At 39.5% G+C, this 23,003-nt stretch overlaps 1 protein-coding gene across 1 annotated transcript; it reads left to right on the top strand.

Annotated features, from left to right (window-relative positions):
• The first annotated feature begins 3,818 nt into the window (after positions 1 to 3,818).
• Positions 3,819 to 21,309, top strand: LOC142966285 (GTPase IMAP family member 9-like). Its single transcript, XM_076106975.1, is given in 3 exon segments — positions 3,819 to 3,879; positions 5,716 to 5,772; positions 20,552 to 21,309. Coding segments are annotated over 3 exon segments (876 nt in total).
• Positions 21,310 to 23,003: the final 1,694 nt, after the last annotated feature.

Below are 23,003 nucleotides of genomic sequence, written 5' to 3'. Positions count from 1 at the left end.
TATTAGTGTGCACAATTATTAGACAGCTTCTTTTCCTCAGGCAAAATGGCCACAAAAGAGATTTAACTGACTCTGAAAAGTCAAAAATTGTAAAAATAAATAAAAGTCTTTCAGAGGGATACAGCACTCTTGAAATTGCTAAGATATTGAGGCTTGATCACAGAACCATCAAACGTTTTGTTGCAAATAGTCAACAGGGAAAGTAAACGTGTTGAGAAAAAAAGATGCAAATTAACTGCCAAAGATTTGAGAAGAATCAAACATGAAGCTACCAGGAACCCATTATCCTCCAGTAGTCATATTCCAGAACTGCAACCTACCTGGAGTGCCCAGAAGTACACGGTGTTCAGTGCTCAGAGACATGGCCACCGTAAGGAAGGCTGAAACCCGACCACCACTGAACAAGACACATCAAGACTGGGCCAAGAAATATCGGAAGACAGATTTTTCAAAGGTTTTATGGACTGATGAGATGAGAGTGACTCTTGACGGTCCAGATGGATGGGCCCGTGGCTGGATCAGTAACGGGCACAGAGCTCCACTTCGACTCAGACGCCAGCAAGTTGGAGGTGGGGTCCTGGTATGGGCTGGTATTATTAAAGATGAGCTAGTTGGACCTTTTCAGGTCAAAATCAACTCCCAAACCTACTGCCAGTTTTTAGAAGACACTTTCTTCAAGTAGTGGTACAAGAAAAGGTCTGCAACTTTCAAGAAGACCATGATTTGTATGCAGGACAATGCTCCATTGCCCTGCATACAAGTACTCCACTGCGTGGCTAGCCAGTAAAGGCCTTAAAGATGGAAGAATGATGACATGGCCCCCTTCCTCACCTGACCTAAACCCTATTGAGATCTTGTGGGCCCTTCTTAAACAGGAGATTTACGGTGAAGGAAAACGGTCCACCTGGGAGGCTGTGGTTGATCGTCAACAGATCAAGAAAGTGACAGAATCCATGAATGGAAGGCTTATTACTGAAAAGAAGGGGGCTGTAGTGTCACAGATTATTATTATTATTATTTTTTTTAATATCAATAACGTTTATTTGTAAATTTTGAGTTGTTTGTTTATTATTCTCACTTTAACAGATAAAAATAAACAAGTGAGATGGGAACATTTTTCATTTAGTTGCATAATAATTGTGCACACATAGATATTCTCCTAAGAAAGCCAAAACCTCACTTTTACTTTATTAAATATTCAGGTTTGAGGTTTATTAACATTTTGGATTGACCGAGAGCACTGTCGTTCAATAATAAAATGAATCCTCAAAAATACAACTTGCCTAATAATTGTGCACACAGTGTATTGTTTGGAGGCATCTGTGTATTTAGGCTGCCTGTCGACAGAAATTAAACACATGCTGATGATGCCTTAGTGCTGAAATGTGTAGTTTTTTTTCCCATTCGACCTGATAGTTATTATTTTTTATTAAGTATAAAGTGCTGGTTTCTTCTAGGTCATTGGAGCTCAGTTTAACAGCAGAAGGCAGTAAATGTTTCTGTGTAGGCATCATGTTGAAGCACTGCATCAATCTAACTTTGCCTTTGTTTCTGTTTTTGGGTGCAGAGAGGATCATTCCAGTCCACAGTGAATACCTGATGGTCAACATACGAGTCCTCAAGCAGAACTGGTGAAAATACACGCTTCAAGTTCCAGCTTCCTGAACTTCATGTCCATGTGAGATGCTATACCATGTTGAGTGCCCTCTTCAGTCAAGTCTGGACTCAGTGACTCATTACTCTTGATCAACTCAGGGCAAGTGGCTAATCCTTTCATGTTTATTCATGGTTATCCTTCATATATATGGACACGTGCTGTTTCTTCAAGATCTCAACACTGCTTTGTGAGTATATTGTACAAGATATTGTATCAGTTCAACCTGTTTTTCACAGAGAATGTTAGTTTCTTAAGGTTTATCAATGATGGTCTGTAAGTTGATTTAGAATATGCTTTATTTGATATTTCCTTTGGAATTTACAATAATCAAAAGTTGACTGAAATCTATGCCAACCAATTGTATTACGTTCTACGTTGTACCGTATTTTTGTACCGTGATGTCTAATACATTGTCACTATATTTTTTACGGTAAAGTTCTGGCAACCACAGCTGCCGGTAATTTACCGTTAAGTTGCATTTTTCAATAAAATGCTGTAATGTATCATACAGTTGTACTGTGTTTTTTACTGAGAAAAACTGTAATTAGCTTCACAATATAGTTGCTGTTTATAAAGTTATTTACCGTAAACACGTTTATAACATGGCTGTTATTTCTAAAGCAAATTACCGTAAACAGGTTTATGAAATCTCTGTTTTTTATAGTAATTTACCGTAAACAAAAAACAGTTCTCAACTGTGAAATCTACGGTTGCAAAAATAATATACCGTGATGTATTATACATTCTCACTTTATTTTTTACGGTGAAGTTCTGGCAACCACAGCTGCTAGTAATTTACCGTTAAATTGCATATTACCGTAAACAGGTTCATGAAATCTCTTGTTTTTTATAGTAATTTACCGTAAACAAAAAACAGTTCTCAACTGTGAAATCTACGGTTGCAAAAAAGATATACCGTGATGTATTATACATTCTCACTTTATTTTTTACGGTGAAGTTCTGGCAACCACAGCTGCCGGTAATTTACCGTATATTACACAGAATTTTTTTTACAGTCCTGCACATCTTTGCAACTAATAAACAGGTTGATTCACACAACTCAGTAACATTAGCTCTGCTCCATTCTCATATTACCAAGATCGATGCAGATGACTACAAAAAGGACCCACGAACTGGAAGAATGGCCCGACAAACCAAACCATACAAAGGAAACAGAAATGAGTTACCAGATACACTGAATGTAGCTGAAGGTGCTCGAGTCATGCTCACCAGAAACATAGACGTGTCTCAAGGATTGGTGAATGGATCGTTCGCTACACTAGTCAGGGTAATAACCTCAGAACAAAGTGGTGTTGCACATGTCACTATGCTTGGGCTCAAGATGGATGATGAAACCACTGGAATGAATTACCGTAATAGAGCACCAGGCATACCTGATGATCTAGTGTACGTAGAGAGAGCAGAGGACAATCTGAAACAGAAAGGAGTGGTACGCAGACAGTTTCCTGTTAGACTTGCCTTTGCTTGTACAATACACAAGGTTCAAGGTATGACAAGGACATCAGCTGTAGTCTCACTAAAACACATTTTTGAACCTGGCATGGCTTATGTAGCTGTCGGTAGAGTGACCTCTCTCGGTGGACTTCACATGCTGGATCTGGATGAGAGTAAAATATATGCCAACCCAGCAATCACTGGAGCCCTACAGACCATGACACAAGTCAGATTGGACGACATGATGCCTCTTCTTCAAATCCAACAGACATTGAGCAGACATGAAACTCTGACCATTGTTCACCATAACACAGAAGGTTTGCCATCTCATGTCAATGACATCAGGAGCCATCATGAACTGTGTCTTGCAGATATTTTGTGTCTCACAGAAACTCACCTTCAAGGCTCCTTTGTTGCAGACAGTCTCCATATAGAGGGCTACAATATGTTCAAACGCAACAGACACCTGTCTTACACAAATGTTCCAGAAATGGCCAACAGACGTGGTGGAGTTGCTGTTTATGTGAAAAGCCACATTCAAGTGCGTGAAAAACAGTACATACATAATGTAACTGATCTTGAGTTTGTGGCTCTGAAGGTTGAAGCCCCAGTGAGTGCACTGATTGCAGCTGTATACAGACCACCAGACTACAGTGTGAGATCATTCCTGTCAAACCTGGGAAGCCTTCTGGACTCATTGGAGATCATGGACTGTCAGCCCGTCATTGTCTGTGGTGATTTCAACGAGAATCTCTTATCCAACACAAGTAAGCCAATTTTTGAGCTCTTTCAGTCCAGGGGATATGCACAAGTCATCACTACTGCAACCACAGAGAAGAACACACTGCTGGACCTCATTTTCATCTCTCAACCACAACATTGTCTCCACTCTGGTGTGATGAAAACCTATTACAGTTATCACAACCCTGTCTATTGTGTCATGTCCTCTAACAGTCCATGCAGGTATCAGCTGAGTTTTAAAGATCAAGAAAAATGCAAAGTACCTGTAACTAAACTTAAACTAACATTTTCAGTGCAGTGTATAAATAATACAGCATAACAGTGTGTTGATAAAACATAACTCAATGAAGTATAGACTAATCGAGATGAACAAAAGTTAGTGATATATGTATTAATGACACATTCTGATTAAAAAATGATTGAAAGATACAATGATAAATTCAAAAAGAGTATATTGTGATGACTATGTTTACTGAGAACGATGTATAGAATATAACAGACTTGCAGAGATTTAATTTATCAAGAGTAATGTTCACGTAAAGGAAACCTAATTATGCGGTCACAAGACATGTTGGACTTTATTTTGTAAGTTGAATGGAATTTTGTTTGGTAATCATCTTTTCACAGTATTGGACAATATTATAGATAATATTCTTTCCAGGTAACCATATTGTTTATATTTCCAACACATTTTGGCCTGTGCATTTATCAGGGTGGGTTTGGGTTAGGGTTGATAAATGCACAGACCAAAACTCTTTCAGCAGCTGTATACAGCATTGTACACAGCTGCTAACATTTAGCGTAGCAGACATACATCAGAAAGTATGTGTTCTAGATGTAACACATACTTTCTGGTGTAATGATACCTACCAGCTGAAACCCCACATTTCCATCCCAATCACTTTCACACTCTAGCAGGGCGGGTGGTCTTGCTACAGACTGTTACTCATTTAAGTTTTTTTTCCCTGGACCGGAGACACAGTTCTCATGTGTTCTCGGTAATGCCAAGTTTCCTTTCTGATGGACAGAAGACACAGTTCTCCTGTGTCCTCTGTAAGGACACCTGCCAGCCTTGGCCTCACCTCCTTCAGCACTGTGAGGATCAGCTCACAGCAACCAAGACATGCTGCAACAGGCCAGAGACTGCAGCACTAACTGAACTGTCAATCAACGGAGGACTTATCACTGTTGGATCACATAGATACACATTTTACTTCCTGCTTGTCCCAGTCATTCTTCAAAGCAGAGGATGAGAAAACACCTGCCTGCCTTTGCCTCACCTTCTGTCTGGCTCTGAGATACTGGATCAGCTCAAAACAACCAAGACATCATGCCACCACAGACCAGATGCTGCAGCACCATCTTCACTGTTCATCAACAGTGGACCCATCACTGCTGGACCACAGAGACACGTGTTCTCCCTGCCAGTGTCCAGGTTTCTTCACAACAGAGCATAAGGTATAGTTTTCTTATTTCATATTTTATTTACAATGTTTTCCTTGAATTGTATGTTCATTCATTTATTCCCGTTGTATTAATGCAACAGTTTAAATGACACTGATGTTACAGCTAGTATAACATTGTAATTTATATCAACTTCTTCCTTCAGGTCTTCCTCCTCTGTGATCCCTCCACTTCACAGTGAAGACACTCAGGACTGCACAGAGAGCTAAACATATAGAAGAAGCTGAACATCATGCAGCCTTCCTAAACTTCTCTGTGTGAAATGGCATTGGACATACATGTTGTCCTGCCCTGCAGCAGAATTCAAGGTATTTGATTATTGTGAATTATGTAACTTTTTAACATGTTTTGCTTCAGTCTTCAGTTTATTACAATAACTTTCTGTTTTCTCTTTTCAGGACCAGCTCCGTCCTCCTTCCTCAACATCACCATCTGTGCATCCATTGCTGTGCACAGTTCGGTTCAGTAGAGACTAACTGCAGTTGATCCTTAAGCAAGTGATCAGGTGTACAGCTGCAGGGAACCAAACTGCTGCAGATCCATCATCAGTCAGTCATCACTGTCACAGTGACAGTTCCTCCTTTGTCCAGCGTCAAGCTCCTCCCTAAACAAGCTGTAAAGGTAACATTTTTTGTTACTTCCTTATTACAATATCTGTCTTTGATCACAACAAAGAAAATTGCTTGCATTTGGTATTTACATTTACAACTACAGGAATATGAGGAATAAAGTTTCTCCCTGTTTTTGTCTTTAAGGCCTCTCCTCATCCATGTTGCTATTGAGACACTGTCCTCACACCAAACTCTGACCAGATAACTGGAGCAGCAGTTCTACAGCTACTGGACAGGTCAAAGGTCCTAATGTTTCAGCTGTTTATATTATCACACTGACACTGAGCTCTGTTCACAGTTTGGTTTGTGTTAAGAACAGACAGATTCAACAAACAGCAGCATACACTCCTGACACATGGACAGAATGACTGTCTCTCAAAACAACAGGACACCTGTTTATTTTGTTTGTTTGATCTCTACCTTATTTGGTCCAACAATGTATGTTTATTTTATGTTTCATCACAATTTATATCTTTTATATTATCTTATTGTATATCTTTATTCATGTCATCCTTCCCTTTTCCTATAAATCAGTTTTCTAACAGATATATGAAAGATTAAGGACGTAAATGTGTCAGTTACTTCAATTGCTACATGCATATGAACTCATTTTTATCCTAATGTCATGAGTCATTAGTATGGGGTTTCAGCTGGTAGGTATATTCAAGGTTTTTCACATGTGTATACCTAGCCTTAGGGTAATCTAAACCCAATTGAAAATACATACAGTATATGTAAGCCCAGTGTTAAAATGTCAGACTGTGGAATCCAAGCTGAAGGTATTGTCTTCAGAATGTCTAAAACACATGACTTGGTTCAAAGAGTCTTGTCAAAAGATTTAATTGGAAAATGAATATTTCCAAGCTCGTCTTCCAACCTTGAGTCAAACTAGTGACTCTAACCAAATGTTCCTTACAATTAAGGAAACCCCAGCATTACAGTGAGGCTCAGTAAACTGAGCTTAATGTTGGGATCATTTAAATGACAATGTTGACAAGACTGGCAGTCCAGGGCTAACTTGAAGTCTTGAACTACTGGGAGTATTAAGCTAGGTGTAAGCATGATGTGAAAAGCCTTTGATTGTGGGAAATGAACAATATTGTAAACCGTTGAAATTGTGATATATTTGTTTATCAATATCAAACAAAGGGCCCAATGTACAGAAAGCTCTGTATTGACAAATTTGTCCCTCTTGCTATGATGTTTTTTTTTGGCATGAAATATGTAAAACGGTGTCATTTACCAACAACAACAATATATCCCTTTACTATTTATCCATGAATCTTTACTAAAGGTCATGATCAACAGTTCTTGTGTAATGTGCTTATCATAAAACAAAAAAAAGAAATAAGATGGGTCAAAGAAGGTTGTGTGGACAGATTTCACCCAACAATGCATATTTTGAACAAACAGCACACACCTCCAGCTACTGATAGTAATACATATAATCGTGTGCCCTGCCTGCCTTATACATCTATTTGAAAACAATTACTGTTAAGGCACTATGGATTTTATTTAATTCCCATGGGGATAGTAAATGTTGGGTTCACTTTTGTCTTAAAACTCACTTGTTTTTGTTTTTTTCAGTCAAATTTGATTGAGAGGGTTTTGAAAAATCTCTCCTCTTTCTACATGCATTTGTCAGTGCATTGACCACCAAAGTGCAGCCAAAAGGCCCTTTAAGTTTCCTTCTGGTTGGCCAAAGTGCCTCTATGTTCTGAGATCTTTGGGGAAAACCTTAAGGCTTTTTGCAGAGAGTTTTCTTTTTTTTCCAATTTACAGTATAAAATTCACTTCAGTTATGATAAATTAATTTAAATGTAATTTATTTCAGATTAATGCAGTTCAATAAACAAGTCATCCTTACTTGGACAATTAAATATACAAAGACAAGATTTTTTGACATTGCCAGTAAGACAATCTTTCCATTCCACAATATATATGCATGAAGAACATATTACAAACTATTTATTCACGTTTTTATATTTACTATTGTTTTAGTCTTTGAAATATAGGGATTTCTATTCATGTATGATTATTATATTAGGCTTGTCTGTTTGTCTTGATATGATTTATTGTAATGTATTGCTGCTGATACTAATTACTGTGTAAATTACTTCAAAATTGTTGATTCACAAAATGGTAATTTAAATGTAAAAAAAATAAAACATATTTGTAATGAGGTCACTGTCTGCTTTATACTTGCAACAACATTGAGACTACTACTGCTTTTACGACTACACCTGCTGCTGCTGCTACTACTACTGTTGATATACAACTACTGCTGCTACTACCACTCCTGGTACTAATATTGCTACTATTACTCCTGCAGCTGGTACTACTACTGCTACTACCACTACTTTTGTTACTGCTGCTATTATCGCAGATCCTGGTTACTATTACTGTTAAGCTGCTGCTGCTCTTGCTTCTGCCACTACTACAACTACTACCATTACTAATACTGCTGCTGCTACTACTACTTCTTTTACTACTATTGCTGATGGAACTGTTTCTTCTACTACACCACTGGCACTTCTGCTGCTGCTACTGCTACTACTACCACAACTATAACTTCAACTGCTGAAACTACTACTCTTGTTACGATACTACATCTACTACTACAACGACTTCTACAGTTCAACAGTTTAGCTTCCAGCTTCTCCTACATTGTATTTGAAATATTAGCTTCTTTAGATAATGCAGTTTAACTTCCAATTCTGCCAGTTTTAAAATTCAACTACCAGGTTTTTCAGCAGGGGCAGTTCTTTGTTTTTAGGCATGAACATTTTTTTAGTCATTTGAAATTTCCACATTTTCAGCAATGTTTTTTGTTTTCTTCAACATTTTTCAGACAGGTAGTCTCCCATTTCTTAATTTTCAGCAATATTTTTACAATTAATTTCAGCTTTCAGCATTCCAACGCATTTTCAGCAGGAAATGCATTTTCTAGTTTTTATTGTTGGAACGCTGTTAAGCATTCCAACTATTGTTCTTCAAATCTTTATTCTTCTTTATATTATTTTTATATTTCTTCCGTACGCTTTTTGAAACTCTTCTGCTCCTTCATATTTTAAGCTACAGAAACCGTTCAACTAAGAAAATGTTCAAATCCTTTTCAACTTTCAAATCCTTCTACTTCCTCATACTTTCAGCTACAGACACCATTTAAACTTTCAAATGTTGAGAAAACCCTGATCTATTGCCGCATTATTCAGCTTTTTGATATCTTTTATACTTTTTGAACTGTCCCATTTTAACTTTTAGGGTTAGGGTTAGGGTTAGGGTGATTAGGTTGATTTTTTCACTCCTTTTCTGACTTTATAATGGGTGTGTATTGCGCAGCTTAGAGTGCGTGATGTCACCGCTAGAGTGAAGAGCAGCTTGAGATTCTTGTGAAAAAACCATTTGTCTTTTGCCACTGTGTCCACAATCTTCACTCTTCATGCATCATTTCAGGATGTAGAAGTAGCTAATCTTGTCCTTGTCGTAGACAAATGACTGTGGAATCCCACAGATTTACACATTTGACACAGAAGCCTGTAATTGAGAGGAAAACCAACTTTCTGCTCCATAGAGACCAATGTTAAATTTTGCTTCAAAAACATCTTCCACAGAACACGGTACCCCATTTCTAGATCGCCAGTTCAGCCACATTTTTTACACTACAGACACAATTTTTACAGGATCTGTTCTTCAACTCTTCCTTCCTCTCATTTATTAATATCGGAGCAATAGGAGCTACGGTTATGGGAGTTTTGAGGATTTGTTTGAGAGGTGTTTCCCTGTTTAATCTCCATGAAAAGGCTGCAAGGACACAGGTGTTTCTGATGAAGCTAATTAGTGATGTTGATAAACACACAGACTCACAGACACATACACACGCACTCCTCTCTCTCTCTCTCTCTCTCTCTCTGTATGTCTCTATCTCTGTATGTCTCTCTCTCTGTGTGTGTCTCTCATACAGTCATTCAGGTCTTACAGCTTTTTACAGGACTCCCCTCCCCCCACTCCATTTTAAAATAAAAGCCCCACAGAATGAATTCTAACTGAAATGCTTATGATGAAGCCTGACATTTAATAACCTGCTTGTGTTTATCTAACATTATAAGTCCACCCCCCCCCCCCCCCCACACACCCCATTTCAAAATAAAAGCCCCACAGAGTGAATTCTAACTGGAATGCTTGTGATGAAGCCTGTCATTTAATAACCTCTGTATGTGTGTTTCATACTTTCTGATTCTGTCTCCTCCTCTCTCCCCCACCCAGCCCCACCCTTTCAAAATAAAAGCCCTTTGGATGAACTGTATTTAAACTTTACGCTCAAAATTAGGCTTTTTTGTTGAAATAATGAATGCTCTTACTAATACTGCGACAATTACTACTACTGCTGCTACTACTACTACTTCTACTACTACTACTACTACTACTTCAACTTTTGCTGTTGCTACTATTACTACTACTACTACTGCTATTACTGCTACCATCGATACTATTACTACCACTACTACTATTACTTGTACTACAACTGCTATTCATGCTACTACCAGTACTAATATTACTACAGCTATTAGTACGACTGCTACTAGTACTACTACTAGTGCTATTACTGCTGTCGTAGACAAATGACTGTGGAATCCCACAGACTTACACATTTGGCTCAAGGAGCCGCAGAGCGACATGAACTCCAACCAACTGCTCCATTAGACTCCATGTTAAATCTGACCACTCATTTCTCAAAGAAAGCAGACGGTACCAGTTTTGCATATTGACACATCTCTGCGTTTGCCAGAGTCTTATCTTTCTCACGGTATCCATATTTTATTGATTAGTCTCATGGTTTTGGTATAAAGGGCATATGTTTGACAGGTAGTTTTGTAGAAAATCACTGTTCACTCTCTCTCTTAAGTAGCCTCTAACACACAGGTGCTCCAATCACCAACATGCACCCAAGCACACAGGTGTTTATATGAGCTCATTAGTGATGTTGATAAACACACAGAGGCACTGACACACCTGTCTGTCTGTCTCTTGGAGACTTTTAGAGGACTCCCCCCCATTTTAAAATAAAAGCCGCACACATGATTTAGAGATATACGTGATGCAGCTCAGCCAATCAAATATGGGTATTCTGATAAGTTTCCTGATTCGAGTGACATTTTCACACACCGCGACACAAGAGGGAGACGAGGAACGACATGGCAGAGCAAGACAATAGTCATGTAAGCTGTAAAAGATAAAACATAGGACAATCTCCAAATGAGAAAAATTGCCAGAGAGATCAGAGTCTCTCTCTCACTCTCACACACAGTCATTCAGGTCTTAGAGATTTTAAGAGGACCCCCCCCCCCACACACACACACACACCCCATTTTTAAATAAAAGCCCCAGAGAGTGAACTCTAACTGAAATGCTTGTTATGAAGCCTGTCATTTAATAACCTGTTTATGTGTGTCAAACATTAAGAGTATGTCTCCTCTCTCCCCCACCCAGTCCCACCCTTTCAAAATAAAAGCCTCATGGATTAACTATTTAAACGTTAAGCTCAAAATTAGTCTTTTTTGTTGAAATAATGAATGCTCTTACTAATACTGCGATAACTACTACTACTGCTGCTGCTATTACTACCATCAATATTATTACTACCACTACTGCTATTACTACCACTACTACTATTACTTATACTACTACCGCTATTTCTGCTACTACCAGTACTAATACTAGTACAGCTATTAGTAAGACTGCTACTAGTACTACTCCTGCTATTACTGCTACTTCAAAAACTGACTTTACTATTACTACTACTTCTTCTACTACTACTGTTATATTAAATACTACAGCTATTACTACGACTACTGATACTACTACTTCTACAAATTACTAATACTTCTACTACTAATACTTCTCCTACAACTTCTAGTACTACTGCTACTACAAATATCACTACTGCTACAACTAGTACTTATTCTAATGCTACTAAGACTTCTACTGCTAATAATACTTCTACTACAACTTCTAGTGCTGCTGCTACAAATATCACTACTGCTACAACTAGTACTTATTCTAATGCTACTAAGACTTCTACTGCTAATAATACTTCTATTACAACTACAACGTCTAGTACTACTACAACAAATATCACTACCGCTGAAAGTTTTGAAGCCACAGAAACCGTTCGAATATCAAAATGTTCAGCTCTTTCAGGAGAGGGGTGATATGACTTCATATTTGTAATCTTTAAACTTTTTGAATTATTAAGCTGTTTGCAATTTTTTTTTGAATTGGATATCTATTTTCAGCAATGTTTTTGCAATTAATTTCAGTTTTCAGCATTCCAACGCATTTTCAGCAGGAAATGCATTTTCTAGTTCTATTTATTATACTGCATCTTAAACAGTGTCTTAACTTTATAATGTGAAATATAAGTAAAATCATTCATGTAATTATCTTGATGGATGATCACAAGTTTGCTATCTAAATAAAAAGTGTTAAACTACATATGGGGATCCTGTGCATTCCTTGAATTGATGTACAGATTTATGATGGTGTCTTTGTAGTCACTGTCGCTGTAACACTGTTCAGCTGCACTGTTACCCAGAATATGATGACAATAACTGCCTCTAAACCAAAAACTTCACAACAGCACATGTTCCAGCAAGAATCCAATCTGAATTGGGGAGAAATTAACAACATCAGCAACCAAGGTTACAGGTTTTCCTGACATTTCATTATCTGGTAAATACTGCTATTCAATTCAATTCAATTCAATTAATTTTTGTATAGCCCAAAATCACAAATTACAAATTTGCCTCAGAGGGCTTTACAATATGTACACATTTGACATTCTCTTGTCCCGGGACCCTCACATCGGAACAGGAAAAACTCCCCCAAAAAACCCCTTTAACGGGGAGAAAAGAGGAAGAGACCTGTGGGAGTGCAATAGAGGAGGGATCCCTCTCCCAGGATGGACAGAAGTGCAATAGATGTCATGTGTAGAAAAGGATAAGTGAATTACAACACATTCAATGTATGACAGAACCACGGCAGGAGGCAAGACCTGGTCCAGGTATAGCCCGGATACACAGGAGCCTGTGAGGCGAGAAAGCACAGACACTCTGGTGAAGAAGCAGATCAATAATGTGCATTAATGGTATCGGTAATATGAAATAGTAATGTGAATAATAATGAAAGTGATATTAGCAGTTGAAGTCAGCAGGGCCATGGTAGGAGGAAGGACCAGGGTCCAGATGAAACCATGCTCCATGGAAACCTGTGAGGAGAGAAAGCACAAGGACTCCGGGGAAGAGACAAAGTCAGTACTGTGCATTAATGGTATTGGTAATAGGGTTAATAATGTTAATAATGAAGATCGTAGTAGATGTCAGCAGGGCCATGGCTGGTTGAAGGACCAGTGTCCAGATAGAACTGCGGTCATGGGAACCTGTGAGGCGAGAAAGCACAAATACTCCGGGGAAGAAGTAAGGTTAGTAATGAGCATTAATGGGACATCAATTCATACAGACAGAGGTGAAGAAGAGGAGGAGAGAGGTGCTCAGTGTATCCTAAGGAAGTCCCCCTGTAGTTTTTGCCGATACCAGTTTGTCTAAGGGCCGGTCCAAGGCAAACCAGAGCCAGCCCTAACTATAAGCACTATCAAAAAGGAAAGTCTTAAGCCTACTCTTAAATGTGGTGAGTGTGTCTGCCCCCCAGACTGAAACGGGAAGCTGGTTCCACAAAAGAGGTGCTTGATAACTGAAGGCTCTGGCTCCCATCCTACTTTTTAAGACTCTAGGAACCACAAGTAACCCTGAATTAATGGAGCGCAGCTCTCTAGTAGGGCAGTATGGTACTATAAGCTCTTTAAGATATGATGGTGCCTGACCAATTCAGGCTTTGTAGGTAAGTAAAAGGATTTTAAATTCTATTCTAGTTTTTACAGGGAGCCAGTGCAGAGAAGCTAATACAGGAGTAATATGATCTCTTTTCTTAGTTCTTGTTAGTACACGAGCTGCAGTATTCTGAATCAACTGGAGAGATTTAAGAGACTTATTAGAGCAGCCTGAAAATAAGGAATTGCAGTAATCTAGTCTAGAGGTAACAAATGCATGAACTAATTTCTCTGCATCGCTTTGAGACAGGATGTGCCTGATTTTAGAAATATTACGTAGGTGAAAAAAGGCAGTCCTAGAAATTAGTTTTATCTGAGAGTTAAAAGACAAATCCTGATCAAAGGTAACTCCAAGATTCTTTACGGTGCTGCTGGATGCCAGCGCAATGCCATCTAGAGAAACTATATCATTAGATAACTGATTTCGGAGGTGTTCTGGGCCTAGTAGAATAACTTCAGTTTTGTCTGAGTTTAACATCAGGAAGTTGCAGGTCATCCAGGTTTTTATGTCCTTAAGACATGCTTGCAGTTTAGCGAGCTGATTGGTTTCATCTGGTTTGATCGATATATATAATTGAGTATCATCTGCATAACAATGAAAGTTTATAGAGTGTTTTCTGATAATATTGCCTAAAGGAAGCATATAGAAGGTGAACAAGATTGGTCCAAGCACAGAACCTTGTGGAACTCCAAAACTGACGTTGGTCTTCATCGAGGCTTCATCGTTTACATAAACAAACTGAGATCGATCCGATAAATAGGATCCAAACCAGTTCAGTGCGGTTCCTTTGATGCCAATATAATGTTCTAGTCTCTGCAACAGGATGTAGTGGTCTATAGTGTCGAATGCAGCACTAAGGTCTAACAGGACAAGAACAGAGACTAGTCCTTTGTCTGATGCGATTAGAAGGTCATTAGTTATTTTTACCAGAGCTGTCTCTGTGCTATGATGCTTTCTAAATCCTGACTGAAAATCCTCAAATAAACTATTGTTACGCAGAAAGTCACAACTGATTCGCAACTATCTAATAAAGCAGTGCTAATTAGTGGTAGCACTTCTTTGCAGCCTAGTCGGTATAGGGTCTAAGAGACAGGTAGAAGGTTTAGACGTAGAAATTGTTGAAGTCAATTTGTCAAGGTCGATGGGAGTAAAGCCATCTAAACATGTATCCGGATTTACAGCTGTTTCTAAGGTTACCCTATTTGCGGAAAGATCGGTGCTAGTCGAGGGCAGTACATTGTTTATGTTCTCTCTAATAGTTATGATCTTATCATTAAAGAAGTTCATGAAGTCAGTGCTACTGAGGTCTATAGGGATACTCGGCACAACAGAGCTGTGACTCTCTGTCAGCCTGGCTACAGTGCTGAAGAGAAACCTGGGGTTGTTCTTATTTTTCTCTATTAACGATGAGTAATAAGCTGCTCTGGCATTACGGAGGGCCTTCTTATACGTTTTAAGACTGTCTCGCCAGACTAACCGAGATTCTTCCAAGTTAGTGGAACGCCATGTTCTTTCAAGTTTTAATTTGCGGGTTTGAGGGTTATACCATGGAGCGAACCTCCTTTGTTTTACTAACTTCTTTTTTAAAGGAGCAATAGAGTCTAGTGTCCTTCTCAGTGAGCTTGTAGCACTATCGACAAGATGATCAATCTGGGTAGGACTAAAGTTAGCACAGGAGTCCTCTGTTATATTGAAGCATGGTATTGAGTTAAATAAAGACGGAATCGCTTCTTTAAATTGAGCTACGGCACCATCAGATAGACATCTAGTGTAGTAACTCTTGCTTAACGGTGTACACTCCGCTAGTAGGAATTCAAAGGTTATTAGATAACGGTCCGATAAAAGAGGGTTCTGTGGAAAGACTATTAAATCTTCTATGTTAATGCTATAAGTCAGAACCAGGTCGAGGGTGTGGTTAAAACAGTGAGTGGGTTTCTGTACATTCTGACAGAAACCAATCGAATCTAATAATAAGATAAATGCAGTACTGAGGCTATTGTTCTCGACATCCACATGAATATTAAAGTCACCTACAATAATCACTTTATCTGTTTTAAGGACTAGACTTGATAAAAACTGAGAAAATTCCGATAGAAATTCAGAATACGGACCTGGGGCCCGGTACACCCCATATAACAAATATAACTGGCTGTATTGTTTTCCACGTTGGGTGTGAAAGACTAAGAACCAAGCTTTCAAATGAGTTATAATCTAGTTTAGGTTTTAATAATAGGCTTGAGTCAAAGATGGCTGCTACTCCACCTCCTCGGCCGGTGCCTCGAGGAATGTGAGTATTGATATGATGAGTTGATTCATTTAGGCTGACATATTCTTCATTACACAGCCAGGTTTCAGTAAGACAAAATAGATCAATATGATTATCTGATATTAGCTCATTTACTAGTACAGCTTTAGATGACAAAGATCTGATATTTAAGAGTCCACATTTAATTATCCTATTTTGTTGCACTGTTGCGGTAGTTTTAACGTGGATTAGGTTATTTTGTTTAACTCCTTGACCATTTATTTTTGAATTAATTAATTTAAGTGGCCGTGGGGCAGACACAGTCTCTATGTGGTTTTGGGTGAGTAACTGCTCTAATGGAAGCTCAGAGGAGTGTGTAAGACTGCAACTCTGCTTCCTGGTCTGAACTCTGGGTTGTCATGGACCAGGTCCATACAGAAACTGGGTCAGATTTAGTATATAAAATTAGAATAGAGCATGAGAGAGAAATGAGCATTCGGCTTGAAATTCTGTACTCAGACCTCCTATTATGCTGGCCTGCTTCACTCAATCTCAGTAAAATTAGCTTAGAGAGACCACAAACCTGTTGTGCTATGACACAGGAGTATTTGTAGGCTTCACTCTGCAATAATTCCAAAAAAATGTTCAATGAAAGTGCTTTTTTCAGGCGAACCTGGAACTTTTTCAATTTCAGCTGTGCCATAAGTGTATCAGTTATTAACCAGTGACATATACACAATATTTACACAATTTAACACATCTCACAAGTGTTACAAGTATTCCAGCCTCAAAATTATTAAAATAGACCTTGTAGTTAGAGCTGAGGACTCTCTTGAGTATGGCTATGCAATTTTCGAGCAGAGGGCTAAAAATAGGGCTAGGCTATAGAGGTTAACTGTGAGTACGCGAGTTTGCAGTCTCCACACATACCTGCCTGAGTGGCGTCCATGTTGGAAGTTCCTGCTTCCGGTACGTGTGTCAGCCTGTCCGCCTGTCTTTCCTAGTCTTCAGGTGCTACTTGCGGTGGGTACTTACACACTAAAACCCGCAGGCTCGGTAAAGCAACCAAGAACTGGCCACCCACCTGCAGCCTCGGACGTGCCCCCGAGACAACTGCTCTAACCACTTTCACGCCACACTACAGGCTGGTGCTGCTCTCTGCTCTCTCGCTGCTGCTCTCTGCTCTCTCGCTGCTGCTCTCTGAGGACACTCTTCATTTGCTCTGGCTATGGTCACACTTGTCTTTTCAATAGGACGTTTTTGATGCAATCAGTCAGACCACATGAGGTGGCTTGGCTCGCATTGAGTTGGGACAGCATGTAAGGTGTGGACAGCATGTGGACACAATCTGAACAATTTGTCAAACGTAGGTCTCAATCATCTTCCCCCCCACACTGGAGTTCCGCTTTACTTATTTTTGGTCACAAAATCCCAGAATGACCAAAACGAACAATGTGTTCTTCTCTCGATACTTTCTGGCTTCCTGTCTATGGCTCTCAGCTCCAAGCCCATTGGTTCCCACTGAAGATGTAAATCTTTAATAACAGCTCACAAAAACGATTTCCTAAAACAGCTGGTCGATGTATTTTTTAATAAACTTTACTCAGACGGGAGGAAATAGTGCATTTCTTGGGGACTATTTTCAGCAGCAGATTAATCCACATTAGATGCTCAGTATTTGTGGCAGTAGGACAGTGTATGTAGGATGTTTTATCTATTTATTTTTCGGTGGTGTGCTGCAACAGTCTTATGTCTAATGTTCTGCTATAAGGTGGAAAAAACGCTCTGACTTGTTTGTATTTCTTTGAACCAATCACAATCGCCTTGGGCGCGGTGAAGGGTTGCCCGCACCGAGGCCTGTCCATCACCATTGACGATACCTTGGTGACGCCAACTCGGACTGCGAGGAACCTGGGTGTGACCCTGGATGACCAACTGTCATTCTCAGCAAACATTTCATCGGTTACATGCTCCTGCAGATTCCTGCTCAACAACATCAGGAGGATTCGCCCCTTCATCACTGACGAGACGGCGCAGGTGCTAATCCAGGCTCTTGTCATCTCCCGCCTGGACTACTGCAACTCACTACTTGCCGGAGCCCCGGCGTCGGCCATCAGACCTCTGGAGCTTGTCCAGAAAGCTGCAGCTCGCCTGGTGTTCAATCGCCCCAAGTTCTCCCACACAACTTGCCTTCTCCGTTCTCTACATTGGCTCCCTGTAAGAGCTCGCATCCAGTTTAAGACTCTGGTGCTAGCCTACAGGGCAGTGAAAGGAACAGCTCCTTCCTATCTCCAGGCCATGATCAAGCCCTACACCCCCGCCCGACCACTTCGCTCTGCTGCCTCGGGGCGATTGGTTGCCCCGTCACTCAGAGGTCCCTGCGGCCGATCGACACGGTCACGGCTGTTTTCTGTCCTGGCCCCACAGTGGTGGAATGCACTCCCCACTGACGTCAGGACAGCAGAGTCGCTGCCCATCTTTCGGCGCAGGCTGAAAACTGACCTCTTCAAGAAGTACTACCCTGAGACTTCCACTTAGCACTTATTGTATTCGTATTAGTTTGTTGCACTTATTATATTCGTTTGTTTCTGCACTGTGCAGTTGCTCTGGTTTATGCTCTTAGATGCTTGTTTGAAAAAGGAGATGCACTTATGACTTCTGGTGACTAGTAGTTCTCTTGAATACCTATGTTGAATACACTTATTGTAAGTCGCTTAAAAAGCATCTGCTAAATGATTGTAATGTAATGGGCGGCGCTATCACAGGACGTAGGAACAGGGCGCTTGCAAATTAGATAGCACAGATAGCGTAAGGCACACGTGTCAAACTCAAGGCCCATGGGCCGAATCCGGCCCGCCACGTCATTTTATGTGGCCCGCGAATCCACCAGCAAAAACAAAATTTTTTTTTTATTTTTTTTATTTTGGAAATAAAAATTTAAGTTAGACTTGAAAATAAAAGTATCCCCATGGTCGAAATTATTAGATAGAAAGTTGAAATTATGAGATAGCATGTTGTCTGTGTACCGACATTAAAACTATCACAACAGGTGGACAGGAGAGGGAACAGCCCGTAAAGAGGTTTTCCAGCTAGTGATTGAGTTGAAAATGATCGACAAATAATCCCAAAATGTCCACGAAGAGAAAAATTGATGAAGAGGGAAGAAGATGTAATTTAATATGGGAAAGAGAATACATGTCTGTGCTTCAGGGAGAAAAACGGGTCTGTCTTCTGTGTTATGATGCGTGTCGGTGATGAAGGATACAATTCACGTCGGCATTTTGACACCAAACACGGAGCTAAATTTAGCCTCCAAGAAAAACATCAAATTGTCCAAGAATTAAAAGGCAGACTGCAATCACAGCAGAATATATTTACAAAAGCTACAGCCCAGTGCATGCTAAAGGTATGTGAGCAGGTGAGCTCCGACCAGATACAGACTTTTACAAATGTCAGTTTGTGAAGAAACACCATCGCAGACCAAGTTCATGAACTAGCAGCAATCTAACAACACAGCTAGCTAAGAGACGAGATACATCATCTATCAGTGTTTGTAAGAGGCTCAAGGCAGACTTGACTGTCAGTGAGGAGCTCTTGGATGTAGCTGCCATGCACGGGACGACGGCAGGGACATTAGTGATGCAGAGGTGACAAAAATAGCTTTGAACAAAGTTAATGTAATAACTTGTGTTTGATGATATTTGTCTTTGTTATTTTCTTTAAAAGTTTGATCTTTGATAGAGTAATGTGGGTTTCTTAACCCTAAATTAAAATGATTTATGTTATAATAACTGAAATCTGCTTAAATATCATTTTACATTTATATAACTGCATGTACAATATTTTTACACTTGAATAAACAATAATCAAAAGCAGAGACAGTTATTTAACAATATGTTAGGAGTAGTTACAGTTATACAGTCTTACAGTTACAACCGGCCCTTTGAGGGAAACCATGATGCTGATGTGGCCCGGAGTGAAAATGAGTTTGACACCCCTGGCGTAAGGGGAGGAGAATCTCGGCTAAAATAGGCGGCCAATGGCAGACCTATACCCTGTGAGTCAGACTAACACCGCTGTAAACAATAAGCCATTAGTCACTTGGTGCCACTTTGTTACTGAGTTACATTTTTTGGGTGGTATTGCTTCATTTAAGTAAAGAATCTGAATTTGGCACAAAGCAAAGTGGTAAAAGTGGCACAAGAGCCTAGTTTCTCCACACTAATGAAACCACGGCTGCTAGACATGCATTACATTTTAAACTACCTTGAACTAGTTTTGACGAAACTAAATTGCATGTGCTTTTATTGTGTCAGCTGTGAATTGTCTCCAAATTAGTTTTCTGCCGTATATATGATTAAATAACAATGCTGATGATATGGAATTTGTTTCATATGACGGATGTGTATTTAAGTCAGATGTTTGATACAGTGCCAGCAGCAAAAGAACAAAAAGCTAAGAACACTGATGTTGCTATGCTTTATCTCTACAGTATCTCAGAGACAGAAGCAAAGTGATGAACTCCGAATCGTTCTGCTGGGGAAGACGGGAGCAGGGAAGAGCGCAGCAGGAAACATCATCTTGGGGAGGAAAGCGTTCCAGTCGGAACGCTCTTCTTCCTCCTGGACATTTCGATGCGAGAGAGCTAAGGGAGAGGTCGGAGGTCGAAAGGTCACCGTCATCGACACTCCGGGGCTGTTTGACACCAAGCTATCCCAAGAAGAAGTGGTGAAGAGGATCGAGACGAGCACCTGTCTCTCTGCTCCTGGTCCCCATGCCTTCCTGGTGGTTCTGAAGCTGGGCAGGTTCACCCAGGAGGAGCAGGACATCGTCAAGATGATTCAGACCACTTTTGGTGAGGAGGCGGCAAAATACTCACTAGTGTTGTTCACACACGGAGACTATCTAAAGACGCAGACCATCGAAAGCTTTATATCAAGGAGTGAGGAACTCAAGGAGCTCATTCAGGAATGCTACGGGAGATATGACGTCTTCAACAACCAAGTGAACCACCAGGTGCAGTCCCATCAGCTCTTGGAGAAAATTGTCAGAATGACATAGGAGAACGGTGGAGGCCACTACACCACGAAGATCTTCAACGAAGCAAAAAAGGCCTCAACGAAAGAGCAACAAAGACTTTCTATGGAGCTGATGGCAGAAGAGCAGCAGAGGAGGAAGATCCTGGAGGCTGAAGTTGAGAGAGAAATTACAGGAAGGTCAAAGAAACGGAGAAAATGTCTTCTGCAGTAGACAGAGGTATTCTGTCTATTCAGAAGCAGCTGGACTTGGTAAATAGATCTGGCTGCATTTTTGTATCTACTGATTAAAGATCACGTTCTACAAAACTGTATGCAGCCGGGGAAGCTTTGGTCTGAACAGGATGTCTTTGTAGTCTATTTAGTGTAGCTGCATACACATTTATGTTGAGTCATGTGTTCAAAGTGGGTTTACTCAGGAGCATGTAGAGGGGTTGTGTGGATCCTCAGATTTGTTTTGTCTTTATATACTACAAAATGCCATTTAAGTCAATATGAAATATATAGATAAATACATGAACAAATAAATATGCTGTAAAGTAAGACTACTGTATAGACCGCAATATAAATATTTACAATAAAGCATTTACAATTAATGAAATTAACATTTTTTTAAGTAATTGTTAGTCTACATAAATAACATAAATATTATAATTATTAATACAGACTTCTGCATTAATTGCATATGTTTTGTTGTTGCTGCCTGTATAAGCTTAAGTAAACAACCTTCAAAACAGTGTTTTGATGAGAGTTAGTTCCTGTTTACAGTATTATTTCATCATGACTTTATGGTGCAATACTGATTCATGTGTAGTGATGAACAGATACACTGCTGGGATGCTCTCATAGTTATGCATTTAATGATATGGTGCATCGTGTTTTACCTAATTTGAGACAGATGTTGTCATTGTGCGTGCTGCAGTGGAGATTTTGGGGCCAAAATTAGAAGCATAGAATTTTGTGTTTAGAGTTTTGCAAATTGAAACAAAACAATTGTAAAATACTGTCGTGTTTTGCTAAAATGATCTCCTCTGCCTCAGCTGCTTCTGGGAAGACTTTCCACAAGATGTTAGATGGGGTTTAGATCAGGGTTCTGTGCAGATCAGTCAAGTTCTCCAACAAACCATTTCTTTATGGAGCCAAGAAATGGTTTATTGAAACAGTAAAGGGACAAACCATAGAAATAGAATAGGAGTAGGACAGATATTCCCATTGAAATAAATGTAGCAGGAGGGTCAGAGCGGCGGCCAATAGCATCTCACTGGTTACCTCGAAAAATAGCCAGTGGGATTTTTACCATTGGTCATGGTTTGTGAGTTTTGTAATGTTTAATGTTAGTTATGAATATACATACTTCCTATTGTGCATCATAACATACTGATTGGATTTGTGCAACATCTAATGTAATAGGCAGGCACAAACTTTCCAGAGAAAGATAACTATGGCAGTTCACGTTAGATATAATCCCCTCGTGATTTACAACAGTGGTTTGGGAGAACAAACTCTAGAAAATGTATTTTTATGTATTTTTATGTAGAGGTGATTTCTGGCATCTTCAAAGCAAAATATTCAGTTTGGCTTTACTCGAATATATAACCACATGGGAATATTTAGGGAATGTTCTGTGAAAGTTACCTGTTTACTAATGTGTTAATCCCTTTATGTCTTTTTTCTTTTTAACTTGCATTAGAGTGAAACTGTCACATTTTGTAGTGGGTTTGAACACAGAAAGAGTAAGCTGTATTAATGGAGGCTAATTGTCAGTTTTGGTTTGTTGTTAATATGAAGTTTCTGTGAGGATTTTTTCAATGGTTTTAAACAGGCTCAATTCAACCCTGATGCCTGTATATGACCCACATCAGTGAACGAGACCATCAGAGAGTAGATTGGTTATTTCTATATTTTTAT

Source organism: Anarhichas minor, unplaced genomic scaffold (genome assembly GCF_050575085.1).
Source record: "Anarhichas minor isolate MPS153535 unplaced genomic scaffold, ASM5057508v1 ptg000037l, whole genome shotgun sequence".
NCBI classification, from domain to species: domain Eukaryota; kingdom Metazoa; phylum Chordata; class Actinopteri; order Perciformes; family Anarhichadidae; genus Anarhichas; species Anarhichas minor.
The sequence above is the reverse complement of the archived record's forward strand: the minus strand, read 5'-3'. Positions and strand labels throughout refer to the sequence as shown.